The sequence below is a fragment of a genome, unplaced genomic scaffold, assembly GCF_019419815.1.
Source record: "Pyrus x bretschneideri cultivar Hongxiangsu unplaced genomic scaffold, Pyrus_bretschneideri_v1 Contig31, whole genome shotgun sequence".
NCBI classification, from domain to species: Eukaryota; Viridiplantae; Streptophyta; class Magnoliopsida; order Rosales; family Rosaceae; genus Pyrus; species Pyrus x bretschneideri.
In genome coordinates, this window is record NW_025999624.1 from 4,584,379 (window position 1) to 4,611,667 (window position 27,289).

The 27,289-nt window shown below is 36.9% G+C and overlaps 3 protein-coding genes and 1 non-coding gene across 4 annotated transcripts; 1 reads left to right on the top strand and 3 right to left on the bottom strand.

Moving 5' to 3' along the window:
* Nucleotides 1–99: 99 nt before the first annotated feature.
* LOC103963900 (origin of replication complex subunit 1A) lies at nucleotides 100–7,186 on the bottom strand. The gene is made up of 16 exons (XM_009376780.3): nucleotides 6,222–7,186; nucleotides 5,979–6,114; nucleotides 4,397–4,549; nucleotides 4,160–4,297; nucleotides 3,925–4,076; nucleotides 3,726–3,825; nucleotides 3,493–3,615; nucleotides 3,248–3,409; nucleotides 3,033–3,090; nucleotides 2,644–2,822; nucleotides 2,433–2,547; nucleotides 1,438–1,508; nucleotides 1,242–1,337; nucleotides 1,014–1,090; nucleotides 469–552; nucleotides 100–330 (listed from the first exon to the last, which is right to left on the bottom strand). The coding sequence occupies exons 1-16, from the start codon at nucleotides 7,064–7,066 to the stop codon at nucleotides 267–269; spliced, it is 2,553 nt and encodes an 850-aa protein (XP_009375055.2). The 5' UTR covers nucleotides 7,067–7,186; the 3' UTR covers nucleotides 100–266.
* On the bottom strand, nucleotides 4,412–4,489 carry LOC125480078. Its single transcript, XR_007260487.1, has one exon. It is a non-coding gene; the product is annotated as a small nucleolar RNA snoR28 (small nucleolar RNA).
* A 2,439-nt stretch (nucleotides 7,187–9,625) lies between the features above and the next one.
* Nucleotides 9,626–14,449, bottom strand: LOC103963901 (polyadenylate-binding protein RBP47B'). The gene is made up of 8 exons (XM_009376781.3): nucleotides 14,084–14,449; nucleotides 12,004–12,487; nucleotides 11,748–11,827; nucleotides 11,527–11,657; nucleotides 11,136–11,232; nucleotides 10,814–10,975; nucleotides 10,506–10,603; nucleotides 9,626–10,075 (listed from the first exon to the last, which is right to left on the bottom strand). The coding sequence occupies exons 1-8, from the start codon at nucleotides 14,267–14,269 to the stop codon at nucleotides 9,985–9,987; spliced, it is 1,329 nt and encodes a 442-aa protein (XP_009375056.2). The 5' UTR covers nucleotides 14,270–14,449; the 3' UTR covers nucleotides 9,626–9,984.
* A 2,170-nt stretch (nucleotides 14,450–16,619) lies between these two features.
* On the top strand, nucleotides 16,620–21,632 carry LOC103963902 (1-acyl-sn-glycerol-3-phosphate acyltransferase 3). The gene is made up of 11 exons (XM_009376782.3): nucleotides 16,620–16,841; nucleotides 17,735–17,857; nucleotides 18,393–18,432; nucleotides 18,590–18,663; nucleotides 19,041–19,100; nucleotides 19,438–19,515; nucleotides 19,598–19,756; nucleotides 19,906–20,031; nucleotides 20,660–20,752; nucleotides 20,963–21,049; nucleotides 21,202–21,632. The coding sequence occupies exons 1-11, from the start codon at nucleotides 16,659–16,661 to the stop codon at nucleotides 21,421–21,423; spliced, it is 1,245 nt and encodes a 414-aa protein (XP_009375057.3). The 5' UTR covers nucleotides 16,620–16,658; the 3' UTR covers nucleotides 21,424–21,632.
* The last annotated feature ends 5,657 nt before the right edge of the window (nucleotides 21,633–27,289 follow it).

Sequence of the window (27,289 nt, forward strand, 5' to 3'; positions counted from 1 at the left end):
CTTTCCAAGTCTTCTTGGGTCTTCCTCTACCCCTTCGGCCCTGAACGTTTGTAGGCCTTCGTTTCACATATCCAAACATAAGAATAAAAACAAAGATGCTTTCGAAAAAATATGTTCCTTCTGTTTAAACTTCTCAAGTCTCACTCAAATAATTTGAACAAATGTAGTTTAGGAAAAATAATAAAAGACGATAGTCAGTCCCGAAAGGAATTTATGACAAGAATGTATGTAAATGTGGAGGTTCTGAAACTGATTGAATCTGAAAATCAGAGATACTTGGCCAACCAAGGTAGCTCCTTGTTGTCTTTGAGTGCAAACGCCACATCGTCACTGAAACGCAGACATTTCAAAATCATGTCAGCAGCGAGGCCGTTGCAACTTCTAAGGTCACGAAAGCCTACGGACTAGCAACCTGAGTCTAACCGGTTGCTGCAATGCTAGGACTGGACAGTGGACAGACAAACTAACCTTGGAAAGTTGAGCTGCAACTTCTGCAACCTGTGCTTTGCTCCTGATTCACACAAAATAATTCTGCATTCGCCGAGCTTACAACTGCCAAAAACAATACAAATGAGATATATCACATAATGTAAGTATAAAAAAACTTAATTGGTGCCAACTCTGGAAATTAAACTCTAATCGTTCGTTCTCAGTGAATATTCTTTAAGAAGACAATTGCAGATACAAATAACATCATCCTTTTGCAAGGATCAGTCTGAACAAAGGGCCTCAGTCATAAATGTTACGTCCAAAATACGCAAGAAATGAAAACACTTGTTTTAAAACGGAATATATCATATTTTGACCATTGCTCCAAATGAAAGGCCTATGAATAAGCTTGGGATTGCGCTAAAAAGTTTGTAAAACTCGCAATATTCTCTTAGTCAAAAGCCAAAACTGGTGCAGTTGGACAAATACTCACAAGACAATAAGAAACAGAGGAGATCAATAAACAACTATGTTCCTACGTATGAATGTATGTAGAGAAGAATTAAAATCATAACACGTCTTACCCTATCCTTAATAGTGTGTCATGTCCAGGAAATGCTTCTCCATTGCTGGTACAGAGACATGAGACTGTCATTGCCAACTGCAACGAAAAAACATAACTAGAATGAAAACACTATTACATACAGATTAATCATAAACCTTCAGCACTGAAAGTCTACAGCAAAGGCATCAAAGAGACTGGTAAACTAAAAAATAAAAACAAAATGATGTCTACTTATATTATACTTCACCTTTTCAAAAGTAGTTTCTCCCATTCCTGTTTTATACAGTTCATACACCATAGCAGTCAAAAATACTTTACTCAGTTTGGAACAAGTTTTCATCACCTGCAAGGACAAAAACAAAGACAAGAGTTAACGTTAATATAGAATAAGTTTGAACAGCAGAAATCATTGTTTATCAACAATTTGGCATAAGTTAACTCACTTGAATATGAGGTGCCTGGAACATTTCTTGGATGGCTGCTTCAACCTCTGCCATACCAACAAGGGTTTTTCCTGCAAAGTGGAAACATATAAATCCTGTAAGCAACGAGAAAAAAGCTTCACAAGAAAATTAATAACTTTAATTCCTTGGTTGAATTATCTCAAGATTATTGGTTAAAAGGCTGTTTATTCAATATGTTCCAGAATGATACATAGGAATATAATTGAATTTCCTGTATATTTTGAGGAGGTCCCAATATGGGGCCATGTTGGAGGAGAGAGGCAAATCAAAATTCCCTTGAGAAAGAGCTTGTGTATCTCTAGAACCAAATTATCCACTTCAATGCATCAATTAAAATCAAATGTTTCGTGTCCTTGATCTAACAAAGGTGCAAATTAAAATATTCATACCAAGCAAATCAAATTTACAACTATTGTGCATGAATGATTGACATATCTTCCCAGTTCCCAGTTTCTAGTGATCAAGAAGTCCTCAAGTAGAAACACAACACTTATATTTCAAGACAGATTGGAGAATGAAAGGTTTTTAGTTTTACTGCCCGAGTATCAAGTGATGATCGTGGATGGTTAAAGTATCACTCTATGTTCTGTTCATGTGGTAAGTGGAAACTAAAAGCCGAGATTAGTTATTACTTATTAGTTTGAACTAAATGAAAGCAATAAGTTGAGAGTTCAAAAGTGTGAATTGTGATTGAAAGCACTCACTATTTCCAAAATTTGCAGGACATTGACAAATACGAATAAGTTAAGATATTTCTCCCAACTAGATCATTCCAGGAATTGAAGCTTATCAAACATAGTGATAGAAGTTGAAGGGAGAGCGGGGAGTGTAGGACAGATTACCAAAATAACAAAGCAAGGATCTTTCAGTTCAAGTTTCCTAGTTTAAAGGAGTTGTTCCTCATTGTTTACCTTGCACCATCAATCAATTTATGAATACGCTAGCCTGATAAATCAATGGTTAAAGTTCAATACCTTCAGATGCATCATTAGGGGTTGAGGCTAGTTTCTTTAGTCGATAATCTGTGATTTCTGCTGCACGCCTGCATATCTCCAGTGCACGACGTGCATCCCCTGAAATAGCTGCCACCTGAATATACATTCAAATAATAGGCTGAGTGTCCAGTGCAAGCATCCAGTAATGACTTTATAAAGTTTATGATGAAAAAGAGAACATACGACTCACCTTTCTTGAAGCGAACTCTATAGCTTGTTGTTTAAATGCATTAATTCCTTTAAGGCGGCTAGAAACTATTTCTTGAAGCTGTTGGTAATTATAGGGGCCAAAGCAAAGCCTTTGGATTCCCATACGACTTGAAATACGAGGAAGCAACTTCTCAGGAAGATCCATGGTATTTGCTATGCCTGAACAGGTTTTTTATTATGACAAGTTAATGCTCCAGTCATATAAAATCTCATAGTCATCGTCGTTATTTTTGCAAGAACTGTTTTTTTTTTTTTTCAACTTGCCTTTCTGTATTTGAGTATCCATTTATCTCAGAAAAGAAGGATCACTGTGAGATAAAAGAGTGCAATCATCATTCAACAAGGATGTGTACTGGAGATAAAGTTTACCTATTACAACTAACTTTGAGTGTGGCTTAGTAGGCCAGTCAAGAATGTTGTATAGAACCTGAAACCAAAAAAGAACTTGTATATTTCAAGAATACACATAGTAAAACAATCTATACCATACATAACTGCATGACTGGGATAATATTTAACAAATATTCACATCACAAAATGCAGAGACTGCTAACTGATAGACTGATAGGAGAAAAAGTAGTTACCGACTGGTTTCTGGTCAGGAGAAGATCGAGTTCATCAATGAGAAGAATACAAGGCTTGTCATCTTCTTTACCAATTTTCTTGCCTTCAGAGAACCGCTCATTTAGCAAGTGGAGAGCCTTTTTCCAACCAACTCTGTGCCCACTTAACGCTTCATATATAACCTGTGAGAAACACAACAAGTATTACAAGGTAACAATGGCATGCCAGCACGATAAGGTATAGCAGGTCTAAATATAATTTTTACCCTGTAGATGTTCTCTGGTGATGCCAACTTTAGACCATTTATCTCCACAAAACAGTAGGGTCTTATACTTCCGGCATCAACTTCAGACCTTAGATTCTTCATTACTGCTAGCACACTCATTGTCTGCAGTTACAGAAAGATACAACAAGAATAAGTTAAACTCATATCATGCATCATAAGTACATATAAGAAATTTATAGGCAACGTCATAAACACTTATCAACGGATCGTACTTTGCCAGTTCCAGGAACACCATGAATGTACAGGCAACGTCCCAAACACTTATCATCAGAGATAGAATCTTTGATAAATGCAGTTATTTCCAACATTTCTCTGCATGCAAGCAGGTCATTATTACAAACAATGTTACAATAATACAAATAAAAGAAGAAAAAGAAGAAAAAAAACCTTTAACGAATGACTCTCACATACTTATCCCTGCAAGGCAAAGACTTAGGCAAGGATGACAGCAGAAGTGCTGCCTTTGCTATTTCAAGATCAGTCTGCTTGTGGCATCTTACGTGCTCTGGGATTTTCTTCATTCCTATCTTTTGAAGTCCAAAGAACCGCCCCTTCTGTGAATTCTGTAGATACACAATTGAATAGTTTAGTTTGAGGGAGAATACAAACTAAATCCCAGGTATGAGATGGAAGGTAGTGTCCATACTGCAGCCAACTCATGAGCTCGAAATGGTTTAGCTAGTATACTTTTTATGCTTTCCTCGTCATAGTCCATGTCTTCTGAATCAAAGTCCAAGTCTTTGCCAACTTTCCAATCTTCATCACTTCCAGCTTCATCATCCTCCTACCAAATTGTTAAAACCCGTAAATTTCAACTCAATTTCAATCCATTTGGATTTATGTAGTATGTTCAATGCTGCTTCTCATTGCCTGAAACACTTACCCCTTCACCGTCATCAACTTCAGCAAGACGCTTGAAGCTGTGCCAATGAATATCATATTCATATTCGCATAGAAAAACATCATCCCCTTCATTGCTTGCTTTGGCATATTCTTTAGGATTCATCACAAAACAATGTCGAAGAATAGATTCCATCTGTGAAAATATAAATTCATCACAGAAATTTTATAAGTTAATGAAATAGCTACCAAAAATGTTGAAGAATAGATTCCATGTTAGACGGCACAAAAAGCATGCCCTCCAGTGCAGAAATGTAAGAGGCACTTCACCAAAAAGTTACCAGTCAAAGACATACCACTTCATTTGCATATCGAGTTGTTAAATTGCAATAGTTCAGTATAGGACTTCTGCTAAAAATTGCACCTATTGCTTAGCCTTCCAACTTTCCAATGTCTTCTAAGCTCCAAGAATGCAAATCACCGCAGACTAGCCTTTCCCTCTTAGAAAAGCCCAAAATAAATTTAGAGATATCCAGTAAGAACCCCACCTTTAGCATGTTCGGCCAGCTTTAAATATCTTTAGGAGCTATCTAAAGGAAGGAAAACTAGTGGTATACAAGCCTATTCGACTACCCTAGCTGCTTCAGCTTCAGCACTCGAATTTTTGATATTCCTTTTTTGGTCTTAAGAATGTTGGTTTTAAGAATGAGTGATTGCCCTTCTCCGAACCTTACTGCCCAACCTGAAAGCGGACAGCTAATGCGGTCCCCAGAAAAAGCTGATTTGAGGATGAGGAATTTGCACTCCAACCAGCTTTCTTCCTTTACCTAAAACTAGTGGTATACAAGCCTATTCGACTTTACACCCCCCCCCCCCACCCCCCCCCCCCCAACCCCAAAACACAAAAATAAAAAAATAACACTAAACTTTACTAAGACCACATAGTCAATCATTTCTCTGAGATCCTTTCAAAATTATAAGTTACCTCTTAAACAAGAGAAGTTGCTTGATTTATGGTTCTCATCTACTCATTCACAAGTGTTTTCAACTTATTCAGCATGATCCTGTAAACTTAATCAGCATAATTCTATGAACTTAATCAGCAAAGTTTTGTAAACTTAATCACCACAATATTATAAACTGAGTCTGCCTTTGCACCAGAGTATGACTTCATGGAAGACCAACTCCAACTTTCTCCATAAGGAAAATGAAGGTATACTCAATTTTGCACTATTTTGAACTCATAAGATACTAAGAGAAATCGCCTGCCAATAAAAGTAGTCAAAACTGCACAACCTGACGCGTTTGAAATGCAGGCGGGTCACAAGAGAAAAGAAATTACTGAACATCAAAAACTAATGTGAAAATCTGTGTGCATCACTTAACTTATAAAACCAATGTGCAATCAACTCCTTTGAAACCAAGAGTTAATCCTACTTTATATGTATTGGTTTTGGCTAAATATGTTTTTGTTAATCTATTTTGGATTCTTTTTTACTCTCAGTCTAAGCATATGTCCCATAGTGGTTATTCAAACACAAAAGGATCCTTTCATGAAGCAATCACAGCTATACAAGAAATAATTCTTACTACAACAATAATCAAGATTTGTTAGTATCTCTCACCTCAATGTCAGCAAAATCATTTGTGCGATAAATTTCTCTCCGCAAATTATGAGGTTGTCTTCCAGTTGCAGTCTCTTCTGGGATTATATACCAACGTACCCGACACCAATAGCTTCCATCTACTTCTTTCCATATGCTGCACAATTTCAAATACACAAAGCACCAAAGTCCACATGCATTACAATCAAAAAACTACAGCAAATGTCACACCGTACACAAAATTAAATCAAATTACAAATCTACCTTTCAATGTGGGCAGCCCACAAATCACTGGAGAGAAGCTTCTCCCTCAATGTTCTAACCAGCTTCTTCCCCTCTGGAGGTGTCGGAAGCTGGACCTTTTTACCCAACTTGCGAGCCTCACAAAACCAGCAAATCCAATCCCCTTCAGGAATATCCTTCAGTGGAGGTTTCAAGCATTTCAAATGAAACCCACCTAAGCAATCATCACACTCAATCATCAAAACCTTCCCAGACTTAAAGCAAACCCTACATTCCTCCACTTCATCCAAATCCTCATCCGAACTCGCATCCTCTCTCCTCCTCACATACACGTTATCCCCCACCTCAAACTCACCCCCATCATACACAACCTTCTTATAATAAACCCGTCTTTTCGGCACTGACTTAACGCTCTTGCTCTCCTCAAAATTGACATTTTTCGAGGCCCTAGAACGCGTAACCACCGTGCTTTTCTGCTCCCTTTTCCTCTTCTTAATCTCCGACTGCCCTGGAGTCACAGGAGATATTGAAATTTCAACCTCGGTCAAATCAGCCTCCTCTTTATCCTTCCACATCTTGCCCTTCTCAGCAGATTTTGGGGTTTTTGCAGTTCCCGCATTTCCCCCTTTTCTTCGTGTTTTGCCCGAATCATTTCGCAATTCATGTTGAGGCGTCACATCTTTCTTCGGCGAGTCTTCAAATAGCTTCTGGGCAGTGGCGGAACCGGCCTGCAGCGAGGCCCGGCGAGCCGACCGGCGGGGAGTCGGGGTTTGTGGAGTTGTGGGAGTTAGAGGCGGCGGTGGCTTGGAATTGGAACGCTTGGATTTCTTGGGGGACTGCAGGACCCTCTTCGGAGTGTCTGCCATGGCTGCTCAGACTCCAAGCGTGCAGAAACGAAGGCAATGTAATTGGAGAAGAAATGATTCGAGACGGACAGAGAGAAAGAATTTAGGGGTTGAAAAATGGCGGGAAAATTGCTACGGAGGGAAAGTATGAGATCTGAATCTGATACGGTAACCTTGATGGCCCACCAGCTACTGCTACTTGGCCCATTGCTCTCTTTCCCCATTTTTCAAGTCACCCTTGGAATGACAATTTTCTCCGTCGTGAGTACCCAAGGGTTACAGACTATTTGTGATAAAAAAAAAAAATATATATATATTAATATCGTATCACAATTTTTTTTTTTTTTTAAGAAAACAACTAGTGACAATCTATGGTTATTCATCTATTTCGGAGGTTTAGAAGACTCACAAAAACATGTCAGCCTTCTCTAGTCACGAGTCTGACATCCACACCAACTTAAATCTCAATTATTTAACTGGTCACAATTGAATTTGACAATATATATTACCCTATTACATAATTACCATCAAGTACAAAAGAAAATTAACAAGAAAAATAAGATTTATCTATAAACTCAAACCCAATAATGAAACCCTAACCATCACTTAATTTTTCTCCTTCGTTCTGCTATAGCAAAAATCCTAAGATGCTCTCATAGAGGAAAAACAAGCTCTTTTTGTTGGATAAACGTTAATTTTGAAGTTTTGGATCCTCTAACTAAGGCATGAATCGGTTTATGCAAGAGTTGAATTATTGGTTTATATGTCATATACTAACGTTATGATTGTTGTGGGCTGTACAAGTTTCCCAAGTCTTTTCATGTTCATTTTGGACACTATTTACCAAGGCTTCTACTTAATTTACATAACATAATCATGACATCTTGCTTTCTTTTATTGGATAACTATAGCTACATACTTTGTTTCATTGTTTTTGCATTCTTCCCGACTCTTTTCATTTGATTCTTCAATTCACCACCAGTCTAACTCTCTTCATTACACCACCACTTTCACTCTCTTCATTGGACCGCCTTCTTTTGGTTAATTTTCTTTGCAGGTTCTTCTAGAATTGAAAAAGCCAATAAAAAAAAATTATATATATATATATATATATATATATATATATATATCAACGTTTATATTTTCCATTTTTCATTTGTCCCTCGATTTAAATTTTGTCATTTCACCTTTGTCTTAGTTTTACTTCGCAACTTTATTCCCCAAAGTACATTACTTATTACAAGAAAAGGAAAAAAAAGAAACAAAAGACTTCCTATCATTTCACCTATAACCTATATATGCTTATAGGTTATAACTTATAGAAGTCTTTAAATCATCTAAAACATAAAAAACTCAAATTCATATGTAACATACATCGTCACGCAAGGCAACCAGAGATTATCGAGCAATGTTGTAGAGGATGATGAAGACTCCATCAAAAACAACTATTGGAAGGAGAGAATGCTAGAGCAGAGAATGCTTTGATTTTGAATTTGATTTTTTACTTTATTTTTTTAATGGGTGTAAAGATAAGTTAACATATATATTGAAGGTTGAAGGCTTTTTAGCTAAAATGATTCTTGAGATTTGCACAACTCCTCACTTTGATCCCTAAGATTTGAAATTCATAGAGTGATCCCTGAGATTGTCTACCATCAATCATTTTGGTCCTTGGATGAAAAATTATGTTAAATAAGGATCAAAATGACAAAATTACCCCTCAATTTAATAAACAATAGGCCAAAATGATTTGACCAAAATTGAGGGTATTTTTGTCATTTTATCCTTATTTTATGGAGATTTTTCATGAAATGACCAAAATGATTGATTGTGGACAAACTTAGGAACCAATTTTATTGATTTCAAATCTCAGCGACCAAAATAAGGAGTTATGCAAGTCTCAGGAATCATTTTGGCTAAAAAGCTTATATTGAATTGGGTTTGTAAGGGTAGTTTAAGTTGTAAAATTGGGTTTAAAGAGATATTGATTGTTTAATTGAAAATAATGAGGGTGTAAAGAGTAAATTGGATGTAGAAAAAAGTTATATGATAAAATTTCCCTAACTAAAAGTCATATCTCTAATATTAACTGATCATAATCAAATATCGGCAATATATTAATTAAATAATGATGATATATATCGACTAAAATAATCAAAAATCAAATCAAATCTCAATTGTTTAATTGGTCATAATCAAATCCAACCACATAGCAATAAAAATTCACAATATAACAATCAAATGTTGACATTTATAGCAATCAAAATCAATTAATCATATTTTTTTTAGTAGTGCTTTGAGTGTTTTTTTCTTTCAAATTTTGAAAGTTTTGGTAATAATAATGTTTAGCTTCTCACGGTTGAGGAGGAATATCTTCTAAAAACATCTCGTGACGGATTTCAAACTTTGTAATTATAATCAGAACCGTTCATAACATAAGTTAATCCCTTTTTAAGAGGTACTCCGCATCTCGATTAGCCAAGTTAATTCCAAACTTTGAATCGGTCACAAGGTATTTAAAGAGGTACTCCTCATCTCGATTAGCCAAGTTAATCCCTTTTTCCTCAAAAATATATAGAATAAGAAAAACAAAATCAAAACATCTGCCTTAATAGTGTTTTAAACTTAACAATCGACCTAGCTCACGAGGATATAGATGCAAAATGTTTGATAATTAAAAAAACTTGAAACAAAGAAAAAAAGGTCCCATAAATCTCAGAAACAACCTAAACCTATGGCATAAGCACCAGGTCTCAACGTAACACAATTTCATATTGACATCCATATCGCCACACTATGATTAGATCCTACGGAGTACTGGATCAAAGCGGAGTGCACCACTGTACTCTTCCCGGCCTCGGTTTCGCTCCATTGTTTATAAAGGCGAGCCATATCCTGATCGCTTCTTCTCTTGGAACCAAACATTATACGAAACATGACTAAGCTTGCTGCGTAAATGATGATGTTCTCAGCCACAAAGGCCGGCATAAGATGGCCCTTTCATGGCGGGCGAGGTAAGCTGCATTTAACCTAGCAATCAACCAAGAGAAGAGAACAAGTCAATACACAGTTATGTATATAAATATACTGGTTTCCTCTGTGTACAAATGGTGCCAAGAGAATGTAATATGACAATTCACAACTTCGGTCTTTGAAAGTAGGGAGTTTTTGTTCGGTTCTTTCTTGCCTTAGAAGAACCATTAATGCAAGTAACGTAATAAAAAAAAATAAAAATGTCTATGCATTTCAACAGAGGCAATGCATGTCATGCGAGGCCCATTTTTTAACAGTTCATGAATATTTCCATAATGGTTGATAGTTGATACAATGACCTTTTCACATGGTTACAAGATTAAAATCGACAAAATATATGTTTATATATTAACTCGTTCAACTTTAATTTATTAATTATGATTCAGTTAAAAGATGTTGCATTAACAGAAAAGGTGAGCAGATGTACTTATCAACGTCCGGTGTAGCCAAGGGATCATCCAACTCTTCTCTCTGTTCAACAGATGGGATAGCACCTCCCGCAGCTGCAGCATCTTGACCTTCAACCTGAAAACAGAACATCCAAAAATATACTCAGAAAAGCAAACAAGTTGCAATCGTTAAACTATCATGTCAATTCCTAGTCCCAGTTGTAGATGAAGTACTCCAGTACTAGCTTGCTTAGCTGAACAATATGGAAAGACTACAAGTTGAAAGGTCTTTAAAGAAACAATAACAGATAACAGGATACATGCGAAACTGAATTTATACACTCGCCTGTTGAGGATATTGGCCATAGCCAGCATATGCACCATATGCATATAATGATGGATCAGGAGTCGCTGCCCCGTAAGCATAGGCATCGTAGCCTTGTCCATAACCATAATATGCAGCCCATTGGTTTGGATCTGCTTGCTGACCCCAGGTACCAGGTACGTCCTACAATGAGGCAGTTTTTCATGTTATGCTTGCAACTATAAATGTCTCTTTTATGCATCTGTAAGTGGATGTAATAAACTAGAGTTCTCTTCCATGCATTGTACATTGAGGAAAGAAGAAATAAATAGAGAAAAACGATATCAGGCAAAAATTAAATCACCTGTTTAGCTGTTGGGCTCCTGCCCCAAGAAATACGGACTACTTGTTGACCAATCATCTTTCCCTGCATCCTTTGGATAGCTTCTTCAGCAGATGCCCTGTATGGACAGAAGTGAAACCAATAAACAACAAAAACTAACATTTTGTCTTTCTTCGGGAAGTTGGATGGCCAGACAAAGACATTGCAACATTCTTTTGCCTCTTTCCCGCATACTTATGCGATGCGGTTTGTTCAAGCAAAGGAGAAACTCGACAAGGGCTAGCCTAAATAAGCCAATAGTGTAACTCTATTTAGCCATGTATTTGGAATCAGTAGGAGGGACCAAGATGGAGGGCAAAGCATTTCTTAAGAAAATGGAACAATCAAGGGAAGGCCTAAATGCTAAACGAACCTTGTCCCAAACTGTACAAAACCACATCCTTTGCCGACAGGAATCTTGACATAGAAAATATCTCCAAACTGCATAAAAGTTTGCTTGAGTTCGTCCTCCGCCACATTAGGATCCAAGTTACCAACAAAAATCTGCACAGGACATAATCGTGTAGGTCGTAAGAGTAATATATTAGACACAAAAACGAAATAAAGTAATAAAGTTAAGCATGTCAGACTTACAGTAGTGTTGTTTACGTCATAATCTGCTGTAGGAAGCACGGGAACTGCTGGTGTAGTGTATGCTGGGACAGGATATACCGCTGCCAGAAAAATTACAGGTAAGTGCATTGAGTCAGGTTAACTACACTTTTTTCAAGAGAGCATTGTGGAGGCAATAGAAATAATACTACATGAGCTTAATCCATGAAGACAAAAAGGAGCACATCCTGGCCACAACTTGAATTTATTGCTATACCAGATTATGATATGATCTTACCTTTTGCAGCAGCATATTGTTGCTGAAAACCAGTGGTTTTCTTTGGTGTTGCTGCACTGATACGCATTGGTCTACTTGAGCAATACTGACCATTCATTTCTGACATAGCTCGGTTCCTTTCAGTCTCATCAGCAAACTTGACAAACCCATATCCCTTTGGGCGTCCAGTGTTAGGATCAGTCACAACCTTGGCACCTCTAACTGATGGATAATTAGTTCGAAAGGTTTCTTGCAGCATATAATCTGTAACATCAGGGGCTAAATCGCCTACAAAAATAGAGTGCTCAGGCCCAGCATCAGGACGTCTTTCCCCAATACCAAAGGAAGCCCAGTTAAGCCTAAAAGTTTGTTCAGTTCCAGGCATTTGTGTCCCATTGTAAGCATGCAGAACCCTTTCCGCTGCAGCATGAGAAACAAATTCCACAAACCCATAACCCTCCGGCTGGCCAGTGATTTTATTACGTATTATCTTTATTGAAATCACCTGCATAAAGTAATCATCTAACAGTAAAAAATAGCACACTGTTATAGAATTGCATGCTTAGTTTAAACTTTAAATTAAGCCACCTATCAAGCTTGCTTTGTTTTCTTTTGTGGATGGGAGTGTGGGACACAAAAAATTTCATTAAGCAATATAAAGAAGAAATACAACCAAAGATGGATGAGATGTCCAGCTATGTTGAGACCTGCAAAACTAAATTCTTTAATATAAAATATCCACTTCCATCACCCTATCATCAGACTCTATTATTTCATTCAAACAAATTTAAACAGAATCCAAGACTAGTGTACCACAGAATTTCAACCAATATAGCCTGAAAAGAACTATCACTAAATTCTGAAGCTACCGATGCTGAAGGGGAAGCCCAAAAACGAAGTCTACCCCATTGAAGGTCCAGCCTCCTCCTCTCTTACTCCCAAAAATTCCTTCTATTCCTCTCCATCCACACCCCAAAAATATTTCCGAGGACCGACATTTCCCTAACATCATGTCCATCTTTTTTCCATAAAAAATTATACCTTTAACACAGTAAAGCAGCGCAAGAAGCTGGAGTCACAAGCTTGAATGGACCTCCCTAAACAGTTTTCTCCACAAGATCAAAGGATCAAAACAATAGAACAATGAACACCACCAAGGCCGTTTCCTCTTTACCGTATTTACAAGTACGTATCCTCCCATGAGCTATGATCCAAGCAAACCCCTATACCTTGGGAGGTACCTTGGCCCTTCAAATTGCATGAAGGGGATCGAGAAACAATTGCCAAAATGTTAAATATCAGAAGTGTGGCTTGCTCTCTTAACTCTTCTAGCATAACCACAAAGTTTAATCTAGTAAACTGAATAGAACCGTCGAAATCATATTGGCAATTTCACTTGGCCTTTTCAAAAAATGGACTATTAACCATCTAGTGCTCACAAGACTCCAATCACATATGATTTGATAATCATTTAGACACTAGCCATGCGCTCTACACCAACTTAATTTCCAATTACAAAGCGACATGCAACATATCCTCATCCTCACTGAAAAAATGTCAGTTCCCTATTTTTTGTTTTTTTTCTTTCCCTAGTTTGGGTTACAACGGAAGGGAATCGAACCCTTCACCCAGCCTAATCCAAACACTTTTCCTCACCCACCCTCATCACTTCAGTTAACAAAACAACAATAGTCAGCTACAAAGACGATAAATTTCCGTGTTTCTCGTAGATTCAATGCCCCACCCTATACCTATAAATTAGCCCGAAATATGTATTCACAAAGCCCGAAATACGTATTCACAAAATCCATGGTTTATCAATAACCTAGCAAACAACTTTTGAACCAAAGACATGTCCTACATCAGTCCAGTCTGTAATTGTAACACATATATACTTATATACTCCAAAAATATAATCAACCCTTGGAAGAAAGCAATTCCAGGCAACCCCAAACAACACATAACAACAAGCACAACGCGAAATACCCATTTTTCTTCCAAGTGAATATGATTATTAAACACAAAATTTCCAACCAAAACCCTAACAGATAGTACACACATGAAGAGAGAGAGAGGGGGAGGGGGAGGGGGAGAGAGAGACCTCGCCGGTGTGAGCAAAGCAGGTATTGAGGTAGTTTTCGTCGACCCAATACTGTAAATCCCCAATCCAAAGGGTTCTGACCTCCTCCACTGAAGTTGGCTGATGATGATGCTGGTACCCCTGAGAAGACGTGGTAGGAGCCGCCGCCATCATACTACTCGGCGGCTGAGGCTGAGCGCTCATCATTTTTCTACCGGTATCGGGAACAAAGAAGGACCCAGCACCACCCGGTAATAACAGCTTTGGCGACAGCGTGTTGTTGCCCCGACTAAATCAATCCACACTCCGTTTTTGCTTCCCCCTCCGAAAACTGAACCCCTTTCTACTTTCTAGCCCACGAGAAGGGTGGAGAATTTTTTTTTATTTTTTTATTTTTGTTTTTTGAAAGAATGAGATTAGAGTGAGTCTTACAATGGGTTGTAATAATATGGTCGAATTTGTGTTTGTTGAGAATCAAATTTACGATCTTTTATTTTTGACTATGATTGATAAAAAGTTAAATAATCTTTTTCTCTCTTTCTTGTGATTATATATTTCATTTAAGCGGTGATACACAAAGAAGAATGAAACGAAGTGAGAGGTCAGGGGTTAGGGATTTTTTTTATAATTATTTTCAGGTCTCGAGGTCACATTTTCTTAAAAGGAAAATCAATTTACATGAAACATGTTCATCATCATGTGACGTCCAAATTAATAATACAAAGCCACATGAGAAATTTACATATTGACACGTAAGAAATTATAGATACAAGAGATTACGAACGTTCACCCTTGAATTTCTGGAACACTATAAAATTGAGAAAAGTTCTTTAACTTTGATTAATAATATGATAGGATTACAACCTAAAGGCAAGATGACCTATTTGTAATGTACTTAACCCTAAGGGGGCGTTTGTTTGCCCTCACTAAGTGGGATTGGACGACTGGACTGGACTAAAACTTAGAGCAATACCGTGTTTGTTACACAGCAGGACAACCTTTAGTGGAACTAGCCGGGACTCGCCTCGACAAAGGACGTCGCTAGACGGTCTTAGCGAGTCTCATCAAAAGGCATTGGATTGCAAAGACCTTCGCTGCTTCACTCCATCTGCTTCTCTTCGTCCGCTTTTCTCCCTTGCTCTGCTTCATCTGCTTTATCTGCTTCTCTCTCCCTTGCCCATCTATCTGCTTCTCTCTTTCCCAGATTTGAAATCCAGCCCATCCACTGCCTAAATCTCAACACCAAAATTTGAAAAAAAAAAAATTCAAAATAAAAACAACAACAATCCCCATACAAAATTCTTCCTTATTCCCAATAATTCCCAAAAAAAAAAACATTTTCCCAGAAAATTCCCGAGAAATGGATAGAGAAAGGGAGAGAGTAGCTTTGGTACAAAGAAACATGGAAAGATGGAGGAGAGAGTAGCTTTAGGGACGATTTTGCAGGAAAAATCACTTTGAAGGATATTGTTTTGCAGGAAAAAATGAGTGCTGGGGGACGACACTAACGAGGAAGAAAAGAATGAACTCCCAAGGAGAAAGTCCAGATAGAGGAGAGCGTCCCAAGCACAAACACAAAGAAAAAGCTTGAATAAAAAATAAAATATTATTGAGTTAATAACAAAATATTATTAAATGTGTATTTAATGATATAAAGTTATAGTTGTTAACTATTCTTTTTTTTAGTTCGGCACTCTACTAAATGCTTCACTAAATCAGTCCAGCTTAATCTAGTCTAAGCCAATCCAGCTTAGTCCCTAAAGCTAGTCCAGTCTGAGTTAATCCGGTGCAACAAACGCACCCTAAAACTCTAGGAATCCAAGTAGGGAAAAAAGATAACAAAATGTAAAATAGATCCTAAAATACTAAAATCTCGTTTTGGACTGGTCGTTTTCTTCGTATCCATATATAATCGGCCCAAAATTGACATGTCAAATGAAAGTTACTTGGGACAAAATTGGTGTTATTTTGGGCTCGGGAAAATTAAAAGAAGGAGGTTGCGTTTAATTAAGAAAAGTGATTGGAGAACTGGTAATTATGGGTTAAGAGGTTATTTGTTGCTAGCATCTCTTCAAAGTGGATGTTTTGGACTAGTAAAAGTTGCAATTGGGGCGAATTCTGACTAGGCTTATTGCAACAAGTCTTGTAATAGGCTCAAAACTGACATTCCAAATAAAAGTTGCGTTAATGTGAACAACCTAAAAAGTCCAAAACATCCACCTCCGGGATATGCTAACAACAAATAACCTTTAACTCGTGTATTACCAATTCTTCAATCACTTTTCTTGATTAAATATCTCCTCCTTTTAATTATCCAGCCCTTAAAATAACATTAATTTTATCCTAGGTGACAGATGTATTGTTTTATTGAATTAGGACACCATACAGTGGTGAATCGTTTCATATAAGTCATTCTCCCTTTAGAACCATGATTAGATTTGTATTTTATTTTTGCTGGAAAAGAAAAGTGATTGGATTAGAAATTTGCCAAAATGCATGCGCTTCATATAATAATGGTTCCTTTGTAATTGTGTAACGACATGGAGCGTTTGAAGCGGCTTCCAGTTCGCGTCTCACGCCATGTTCCTGTTTCATTATGACCCCAAAACGGTCTCCTCTCTGTCTCCCGTTGAATCTGTGTCTCTCTGTCTCCAAATTCAAAGCCAAAACTGCCGCTGCCGGCTCCGCCTCACAATCCATGGCCATCCCAGCTGTAGTTGCCATCTTACCTGTCGGCGTTCTCTTCATTCTCTCTGGCCTCATTGTTAATCTCATGCAGGTACATACGCAGACCCGTCTGATGACATTAACTAAATAAAACTTGCTTCACTTTTAAGGAAAACAAAAGTTGTCATCCATTTTGATCGTTGCATGGAAATTGAATGATCCAATTGCATGTTATGGAGAATGTTGAGATTTCTGAAACCTAATATATGCCATAACGCATGATGTGAATGATGAGAATTTGTGGTAATTCAATGACTCTATTTCATGTAAAGGAATTCGAGGTTCAAACCCATCACGTAATTTTGATAGATCGGATAATCGTAAAATATTGATATCAAGGCGTGTTTGCTACCTAAGAATCGGAGTAAGCATGAATTAATGCCAGGGTCTCAAGAATCAACTTTAATGTGCATTCATTATACAGCCGTGGGGTTTCTGTAATGCCTCCGTTACTTCGAGTAATTTGATCGTAATTGTAAGTATGAAACACAATGGTACAAGTTTGGAAGACAATGGTACAAAATTATGAGTTGCTTAATATGTTTTAACATGAAAAAATTGCAAAGATGAATTATTAGGACACTAATTTATATCTCAATGAGAAAATTAATTGAACAGAAGTAACTACCATAAGGCTTAAACCTTCGACCTATTTATCACCGTCAGAAAATAATGCCATCAATAGGTGCTTGCTTCCAATATGTTTTGGCTCAAAGTATGGCATCCTTGCTGCATATAAGGCCCTGCACTTCCATGCCACATGCACGCACACATAGACGCATACAAGTATGTTGGATGAAAATCCGACAAACATATCGTTTTTACATGCTCTATGCTTTTATGTCCTATAGATCGTTCCATTTCATCCAGTGACTTCGAACATGGGTTTACCTCACTAAACTAATTAATGGCATTTTCCTTTGATTATTCAATATGTGCTTGCAGATAGTGTGTTTCCTCCTTGTTCGTCCTGTGTCAAAGAGTATGTATAGAAAGATCAACAAAGTAGTAGCAGAATTGCTGTGGTTGGAGCTCATATGGCTCATTGATTGGTGGGCAGGAATCAGGGTATGCTTCCTTCTTAAAGTTGTTCATGTTTATGCCTTTAAGTCTCATTTGCTCATCAATATTATCAGACCTATCTTTTGGCAGTCGTAGCTTTTTCGAGATAAACGCACAGTGGTAGGATCTATATGATTGATCAACCAATACATACACATCTTGGGACAAATTGATAATCTCAAAATTTTAGTATGCTTACAATTTGTGGGGATTGTTGAGTTATTGGAAGAGCATGATTGTATGAATAGAGACAAATTAAACGATTGTATGAAAATCTAAATCTTTGTGGTTCTGCAAAAGCTAAATATTTATTGAAGCTTCAAAATGAGCAGCGAAGGAGGAAACTAACGTACACCATGATGCAAAATCTACTTTGAAAACCATGTTCTATATTCTAATTTTAGAATGGTTTTTCTTTTTACATACTCCAAGTTGCCATGGATTGCCATATATGCAGAAGAAACATACTCGTGACTACATTTCTCCGTGCTGACCTTGCAATCTCAAATCACGGTCTAACTGGTTGGAACTTCTTCTGCAGGTTGAGTTGTATGTAGATTCAAAAACTTTTCAATTAATGGGTGAGGTGACAATTATTAATTGGTTGTATGCCAGAATTCTTTCAGTTGAAGAGAGGGAATTAAGATTTTGATGGCAAAAGAAAGAGAAATTGAATTTTGTTTACATTTACAAATCTCTCACGTCGACTGACTGTTTCCTTGTTTGAGGAATTTTCAGGTAAAGAACATGCACTTGTCATTTCCAATCACAAAAGCGACATTGATTGGCTTGTTGGATGGCTTGTAGCTCAGGTGCTTATTTTCCAAATATATCTCTAGCAGTCATTTGCATGATGTTAAACAAGCATATTAACTGTTGACAGTATTTTAAAAGCATATAATTTTCTGACTTCATGAAAAACAAGCTACCATCATGGGGTCTGCGACCTTCCCTCCCTCCCTTTGTGTCTTTCAACTGTTAACCTCAACAAAAATTTTCAGAAAACAATATACTCATGTTGTATCTTGTGTCTTTTTGTTTCCTTTATTCAAAACACCTCAGACCGCACCCCTATAGTGAAAATGAGATTTGAAGTGAAGTTGGCAGAGTTAGAAATTTATGAACCTCCTATATGTTTTCGATTGTGTTATTTCTAGTTCACTGATCGGTATCAATATGTTGCTAACAGCGCACAGGTTGCCTTGGTAGCGCACTAGCCATCATAAAGAAAGAAATAATGTTCCTCCCAGTGAGTTTTCTCTCAACATGTATCTTTCTGTTCCTATTGAAGTTAGTGATGGATTTATGCTGCATGTATTTAGTTACGCTTTCCATAATTAGCAGGATTAAGAAAACCAGAATCTCTGCTGAATTACTAATTATGCCAGATTAAGCTATTTGCTTCTCCAACTAAGATTTATCAACTTTCTTAATTTTTTTTATTCGATTATTTAGTTGAATTCTTGTCACTCTCCTCATTCCAACTGTTACCAACTCATTCAGATTGCCCTTTTTCTACTCATTCATCTAATTTGTATTGTGATAAATCTTTCGGTAAGGGTTGATAACATGGTACATGCACACAGGTCATCGGTTGGTCAATGTGGTTTTCTGATTATGTCTTCTTGGAAAGAAGATGGACAAAAGATGAAAGCACATTGAAGGTATCTTTAAATTTGTTTACATGTATATGTTGACACAGCCTTCTTCTTTGTCATGGTATAACTCATCGGTTCTCCACTACAGTCAGGTTTTCGAAGACTAGAGGACTTCCCCATGCCTTTTTGGTTGGCTCTCTTTGTAGAAGGAACACGATTTACGCAGGCAAAGCTAACGGTAGCTCAAGAGTTTGCAGCTTCTAGAGGGTTGCCTATTCCTAGGAACGTCTTGCTTCCACGGACGAAGGTAAATATGCTGTATTTAGAAGTGAAGTCTGACAGAATCCTTAATATGCGACCTACTTGAAGTAAAAGAAAGAGCAATGCATCCTTGCCACATTATATGTTTTTAGCTGCACCATTTTTTTCTTTTCTGAATTTTTTCTGTACTTGCAGGGGTTTGTTTCATCAGTAATCCATATGCGCTCTTTCGTTCCAGCAATTTATGATTGTACACTGGCCGTCCCCAACAATCAGCCACCACCTACATTGTTGAGAATATTCAGAGGGCAATCTTCTGTGGTAGGACCACATAACTCTTTCTTCATATGCTAATGAAGTTACTTGTGATTAGATGATATTAACCATATTTTGTTCCTAACTGCATCATTAGTCTCTCATAGGAAACATCACACTTTCTGTAATCCTTATTACCTGCAGATGTCATTTATTCTGTTTTCAGATTCTCTTTAAAATAAGTTCCTTTTTAATATACGATCACATTAGTTGAATCCATCATTTAGGACGTACGTGAGAGTTGTAAACATGACATGTAATTGGATGTATGAACCGTATGCATAACACGTGAAATGAATTTTTAGCATATAACCACAATAAACATTAAGGATGCTACCAGAACTGGGGAACCAAAAAGGAAGATACAAAGTACTCATGAGTGTGCAGAAACAGGACAGACATTCTGTAGAAGGTGGCATTTCGTGCTGGCCTGGTGTGCCGTTGCATCCTTATGCATGATCTTGTTTATGGGACTTATGCTTCTGTTAAAATTCTAGGCCATAACTTCTGGAAAAATGAAATGGGGCTGACATATTATCAACTGTATCTGCTTCCACGTAGAGCTGAGGCCAACAGTTGTGGGAATAGGTTCAGAAATAATGTTACTAACTATAAGGAATTCCGATTGTTGCAGTTAAAATTACAAATCAGGAGACACTCAATGCAGGAGTTGCCAGAAACGGCTGATGGAATTGGACAATGGTGTAAAGATGTGTTTGTTACCAAGGTATAGTAATCGATGCAACCTTTCTTTTCTTTTTCTCTTCTTATCTGGAATTTTCCCGTGCTTGAAACTTTTCATACAAGCAATATTTGGTGCGAGCGGAAACGAACACAGGACCTAGAGCCCAGGGCTGAATGATTGAGCTACAATGCCCTTCGTTGTGACTATATATTTGATGTTATTTTCTTCTTTTTTAAACTCTCCAACTACCAGGATGCCTTATTGGAGAAGTACTTTGCCAAAGGTTCTTTCAGTGAACAACAACTTCAAAACATTGGCAGACCTATCAAGTCCTTAATTGTAAGATCTTTTAACTGACCAAATTACCATTTCCCTCTTTCTATCTTTTAATCTATGGAGGAAGAGGCTTCTTGCAATTAAGGAACCGAATGGGATACATTGTCTTGACCAACTGACTTGATAACTCACATTTTCTTATTACAATTATATAGGTTGTCGTACTTTGGTCGATCCTCCTCGCCTATGGAATTTACAAATTTGTGCAGTGGTCTGCCCTCCTAGCCTCATGGGAAGGCATTGCATTTTCAGCAACATTCTTGGTCCTTGTTGTAATTGTCATGCAAATTCTCATCCAGTCATCTGAGTCAGAGCGTTCTACACCTCTCACGGTACCCCCAAAAGACCCATCAGAGCAGCGACTCATTCAGAAATGATCTTCATGTGTATATATATTTAGGACTAACAACAGCCAATCCACATGTATGATCATGTATTTCTTTCTTTCTTTTTTGGAAATATATAAATATAAAATATACAGATTGTTGTAAAACTAACTTTGAGAGGTGGTGAGAGAGAGAGGGTCGGTAGAGAGGGGCTCGGGTGTGTGAGAATTGTATATTCATCACCGGCCTTGTACTTTTTGTTTATACTAATCATGATGGACTTTTTTACCTTATAAGTAATACAAAGCTTATAAGGATTTGATTTCCAAATTCTATTGGGATTCTACTTGAAGTTTCCACAATCATATTCCTAATTAATAATAGTATTTACAACACTCCCCTTTGAGTGTGAACAACTTAAGAAGTAGTCGCATCAAGTCTTCATTGATTTGGAGATGGCGGTTGTTGTTGTCCGTTCTTAGCAGGTACAATAATTGTTAACCCGAGTGTCATGCGATGGATCAACTTAAGACGTCGTCACATCAAGTCTTCAAGAACACTATCATAATCTAGAATAATCTCGTGAGGTCGGTACTTCAGTAACATAAATACGCAAAGCACCTACTAAAAAAGGCCAGTAGTCTCACCAAGTGAAGTACCAAAAAACAAACCATTACTTCAATGTAACGTCCCTTCGTTTGTTTCATCTCATGACCGCATCTAACCCTTAGATTAGACTGCCTACGTACCCTAAGACGAGATCAAACAATTCACTATGTTGTTAAGCTCAAAAACTTATCATGGCATTAATTGGTTAGAAACATAGAGTTCCAGACAACTCTAAATGTGAGTGATGTGCCAATAATATATCATTTCATCTTAAATAGCATTTCAATAAAAGAGTTCCGGAGAGATATGATATGACATAATGTTATCCAATTTAGTAAAGGGACAAGTTTACTTTTTGGAACATCAAATTATGAAAATGATTTATTATGCGTTGTAGAAATTGCGGCTTGCTTGCTCTGAGACCACAGTTCATGAAATCTAGTTGCGAGTTTTATCTTAGGACTTGGTACTTATGTTTATTACCAAGCTGCCGGGAACTATGGTAATGTCGTGGTTACCACTTTCTCCAATGTTGACAAAGATTGTAAGGATGCTAAACATAACAAAAAGGAAAATACCTGGTCATTATAAGTGAGATTCAGAAACAATAAGTATCTATAATGACAAAACCTGTGTTTGCAAGGACATAAATGACATATGCTTCAAGAATTGCGGTCATAATCATGACAGTACTAGTGATAGGGGAGAAAATCTTTATTATGACTGGAACACGAGTGATACATCACGTGTTTTTATATAAATAGTGTAAAAATTTATTTTTTAAGTTATTAACTTAAATAGCGTGTTTGTTTGCCCTCACTAAACCTCACTAGATAAGACTGGCTTAGCTAAAAATATTAATCCGTGTTTGGTGCAAGCCAGGACTGAGTTTAATGTAACTAGCTTGGACTCGTTCCAACTAAACTCTTCACTAGCTGGGCTTAGTGAGGCCGGGCAGAAAGGTTGGATTGCTAAGAACAACGCTTCGCATCATCATCGTGCTGAGGCTTCGACTTTCTTAGTCGTCTTCCACAGATCTCCAACCCACCACCATTAAGCTTTTCTTCTTCGACCATCGCATCCTTCTCGACACCATTAAGCACTCCGCTAGGAAGATGCGTTTGCAAGTTTGTCATTGATTTTCTGAGATCAATAGAAATCGATTTGCAAATCCGACGATCCAAGCCTCTGCAAATTGAAAAAAAAAAAAATTTAACTAAATAATTTTTTAGCATGGCCGGTCTCCCCGTTTTAGTTAGGTTAATTGCTCATTTCATTTTAGTTGTCATACAACTTAAACTCTATGTGCCTTGTGGATCAAAATCCAAAAGTAACTTAAAAAGCCAATACAAACCTTTCGTATGATTAATTAACTAATTAATTAATCTTGACCAAGTTCAATTAAACTATTTAATTCCTTATCCATCTCATTGATATTTCTTCACATTCATCGTTACTTGGTGTACGATCCATTAGGTTCCAATTAGCGAAGGAGTGGGGAGGGCTACCCCATCCTAGGATTAGGGCATACAACAAGCCTCTTTAAGTACTCAAGTAGGGGATCTTAGTACCTTTTTGGATTTTTTACAAATCACCCATCAAGAGAGATTGCCGGCAATAAGACTCATTTCTAAACTTTGGTCTGGTGAAGAGAACGATCTTTACCAACTCAATTAACCCTTGTTAACCGCAGATAACCATTGTCACTCTTCTGTTTGGTTTGATAATTTTCCTCGTATAATAATTACTAGGTTACTCTTTGATAAATTTGATAATTGAATCCGGGATGATTTATTGAGCGTGATTATATATAAAAGGATAGGAATATGTATTTACACACCAAGGGCACCAAGTTACGAATTGACCGAAATTCACCGACCACAATACTTCAATTTTTTGGCCAATTATCAAATGCACAGTAACTCCAGCTCACAAAATTACCAGAAAAATTAAATCTTTTGGTGTTGTTTAATAAAATACAGCAGTGGGTATCATCATGGTATGCTATAACCTAATTACTAGGGATGACAACGGTTCGATTTGGGGACAGAAATACTATATTCATCCTCATAACCACGAAAATTAACCATATCCATAACCGCAAATTAACCATCAGGGATTATCCATAACCATATCCACCGGGTAACGGATTTTTAAAAGGCTTGTGCGAAATTGTTGTCGAGTATATGGTTACTCGTATGATCGCAATCTTCCTTGTAATAGTCATACGTGTCCTCTTTATTGTTTCCGGATCTAAGTTGAGAAAGATGGACACTTCGCAATATCGTATTGCTCAACATTCTTACAAAACGATACTGAAATAGGTTTATGAAAGGCTCTTGATTGACCCTTTTTAAAATTTTGATTCAAGTTGTTATGCACATACTACAGTTTGTAAAAGTGTGTTCATTCTACAAACCTCCACATCTTTTTTTTTTTTTAATCGTTTTGTTTTGTTTGAATAACCAAAAGTAAAATATTTGTTGAACAATTCAACATTTATGATGGACACAACTGCAGCTCGTTAATGTTATATTCAAGCGTGTGGGACACGAGTATTGTGCCATATGCACTAGGGTGTGATATTATATTTGTGCTAAAATGAGTTTACCAAGAAAGGGGGGTTCATTTCCTTAATCTATTGTACTGCAATGATTCTTCGCTTCTTAACAAATTTAATCTCATACATTACATTTTCATTTTGCTATAGTAGGAATAATAATGCTCGAGAAATGCTTTTGTCTATTTACAGTAGGACAGTTAAGGCTAGTCGTGTACTTTTTCCTGCTTGTCGTATCTTTTACACGCCATAATAGTCACTAACACGACAAGCACGCAAGTTCAGTTCACAGTTTTACAACTCTATTGTAATGAACTAGTCAATCTATTAAATTGTAATTAAGAAATACTTGTGCGAAATAATAAATAGATATGTGACTGTTGATATTTAAACAATTTATGGGAACTGGTAAGTTGCGTTTATCGTACCAAATAAATCCCAAATTTATAAACTCTCGTACCTGATACCTCACACCAATAAATACGTCGCTAAAGTAGTTTTAAAGGAAAATGTGTTTTTCATCTGACAAATGACTCCATTGTTGCCTCATCCATTATAAGTGTAGAACTCTTTGCATCAAAGTTCAACAACATCTTAGGAATTTTTTTTGAGAAAATCAAAAGTTACGCATTCTTTCCACCATTATGGCCAGACTAAACATGTTTCCAATTGTGGCCATTTTGCTTTTGGCGAGTTGCACACTTCCAACGTTGGCGCATTTGGATGACTCACTTGCCGTGGTTGAGTGCAAAAAACATTTTAGCATAAAGTATGCATTCGACGTGTACAACTATATTTTCAAAGAGAAGAAAATTGGTGACGGTCGTTGCCAGGCTCTTGTGGAGTTAGGAAGACCGTGCCATAATGTTTTCGTGAACAACACTTTTACTTATGAACACACCGGGAATAGAACCGCCATTCAAGCCAGGGCTGATCGAGTATTTAATCATTGTATAATTGTAAATTCCATCCCACCTCCTTCTTCTCTATCTTAAAGAGAGAATTGAACTTCTCTAGGGCTAATAAATTTGTGGGATGTTTCATGAGTTAGAATAAAATTTTGATCTATTTGATTTGATGCCTTATTACAACTTCTCTTTGTTGCATTGAGTTGTAAACCATTTTCTTCATGATTGAGGAATGAACAATAGCAATAAAACAACTACCACGCTAATTCAGAAAACTTCATGAAACATCATATGTAATATAGATTAGTTTTATATTTGTTCGGTCTTTACATGTACATTACGTTCCGCTATTGCAGCTATATCGCATATTGATATGTCTGCTTATCTTTTAGAAAATTATATTGCACGACCAAATTCAGGCTTGTGTGAAATTGTTGTCAAGTATATGGCTACTCGTATGATCGCAATCTTTCATTTAATAGTCATACGTGCCCTTGATGCGAGAATTATACGCACATAAATTAAACCCTCTTTTTGTCAATTGTAGTAAGTATGAAAGTAGGGATCGTTCTTAACCGGGGATTAGGAGGGATTGCAAAATCACTTGGAAACTGACTCAAAAACGTAAAATAAAGTTTAAAACACTAAACTAGACTCAAAGAATGCAAAACTAAACACTTAAAACACTAAAACAAACCAAAAGACTCAAACAGCACCCAAGACACTCAAAACAGCCTTAAAAACACTTTCTGGGCAGTTTTGAGCACTTTGACTACTTTGGACGAAATTGGGTAATAAAATGAATCAAAACACTTAAAAACACAAACTAAGACACTTTCTAACTAAATTGGACACTAAAGTAAAGGGGGATTGAGGTTTTGACGAAATTAAACTAAATGCACAGATTGTAATAAAGGGCAGATTCTAAAGATGAATTTGATGGAATTGAATGGATGGGATGGCTAGCTAAGGAGTTCATCTCCACACATGTTACACTTGCATATAAAACGATTTCCAATTGCTTTTCAATAAACCATGATGCTCAACACCCCAAGTTAACCGTGATGCACTAATTAACTCTCAAATTTTCCTTATGTTATTGAATTGGATGATGCATGCGACAATTCAAATCATTCTCCAATGGTTCTCAACATGAATGCATAGAAGAGATACAATGAGAGATCATTATGCTCTATGAAAATTATAAGTGTTGACGAGGCAATTGTAACTATGAATGCATGATACTCTTGCCAAGAATTCATTTAACGCGATTGTTTATAAGCAACCTCCACTACTTGTGAATATAAGTTCATAAGTATTAGGTGAAACTCACTTATATTCTAGCGTCATATTCATGCATGAAAATTAAGCGTGCACTCTCAATAAACATACATAAATAAGTTATCAATCAAACAGTTAAACAAATTGAATTCACAACTTATGAAACGTAATTAGAAGTAATCAAATCATATTGCAAGCATAAGCATATATTTCGAATCCCCCCTAGACAAGGGGGGTTTAGTTCCTCATACGCACAAAACAAAGAGAATTAAAATTAAACATTGAAATCAAGGAAAAGAAACACCTAAAAATTCCAACAACTCAAACTTGAATTGTATGAACGTTTAGGCCCTTCTCCTCCTCTTTGTTGCGGCATAAGGTCTAAGGATAGGTTTTGGGGGTTATGGATGGTGTAGAATGATGTGTTTAGGATAGGGATGGATGTTGGGGACTTCAAGGCTTATTTTTGGGCAGAAAATATGAAGAATGGTGAAGTATGGATGTGTTATAGAGAGGGGATGAATTTCTGGCGTGAATGGTGAATGAATGAGAATGGTTT

Coding starts and splice junctions, on each gene's coding strand:
- LOC103963900 (XM_009376780.3), bottom strand. CDS start 7,066: ATGGCAGACACTCCGAAGAGGGTCCTGCAGTCCCCCAAGAAATCCAAG. Junction 3,091..3,247: donor TCCTGACCAGAAACCAGTCG/GTAACTACTTTT, acceptor TTTTGGTTTCAG/GTTCTATACAACATTCTTGA. Junction 331..468: donor TTGCAGCTCAACTTTCCAAG/GTTAGTTTGTCT, acceptor TCTGCGTTTCAG/TGACGATGTGGCGTTTGCAC.
- LOC103963901 (XM_009376781.3), bottom strand. CDS start 14,269: ATGATGAGCGCTCAGCCTCAGCCGCCGAGTAGTATGATGGCGGCGGCT. Junction 11,828..12,003: donor ACAATATGCTGCTGCAAAAG/GTAAGATCATAT, acceptor TTTTTCTGGCAG/CGGTATATCCTGTCCCAGCA. Junction 10,604..10,813: donor ATGGCCAATATCCTCAACAG/GCGAGTGTATAA, acceptor TTCTGTTTTCAG/GTTGAAGGTCAAGATGCTGC.
- LOC103963902 (XM_009376782.3), top strand. CDS start 16,659: ATGACCCCAAAACGGTCTCCTCTCTGTCTCCCGTTGAATCTGTGTCTC. Junction 17,858..18,392: donor ATTGGTGGGCAGGAATCAGG/GTATGCTTCCTT, acceptor CTTCTTCTGCAG/GTTGAGTTGTATGTAGATTC. Junction 20,032..20,659: donor TCAGAGGGCAATCTTCTGTG/GTAGGACCACAT, acceptor CGATTGTTGCAG/TTAAAATTACAAATCAGGAG.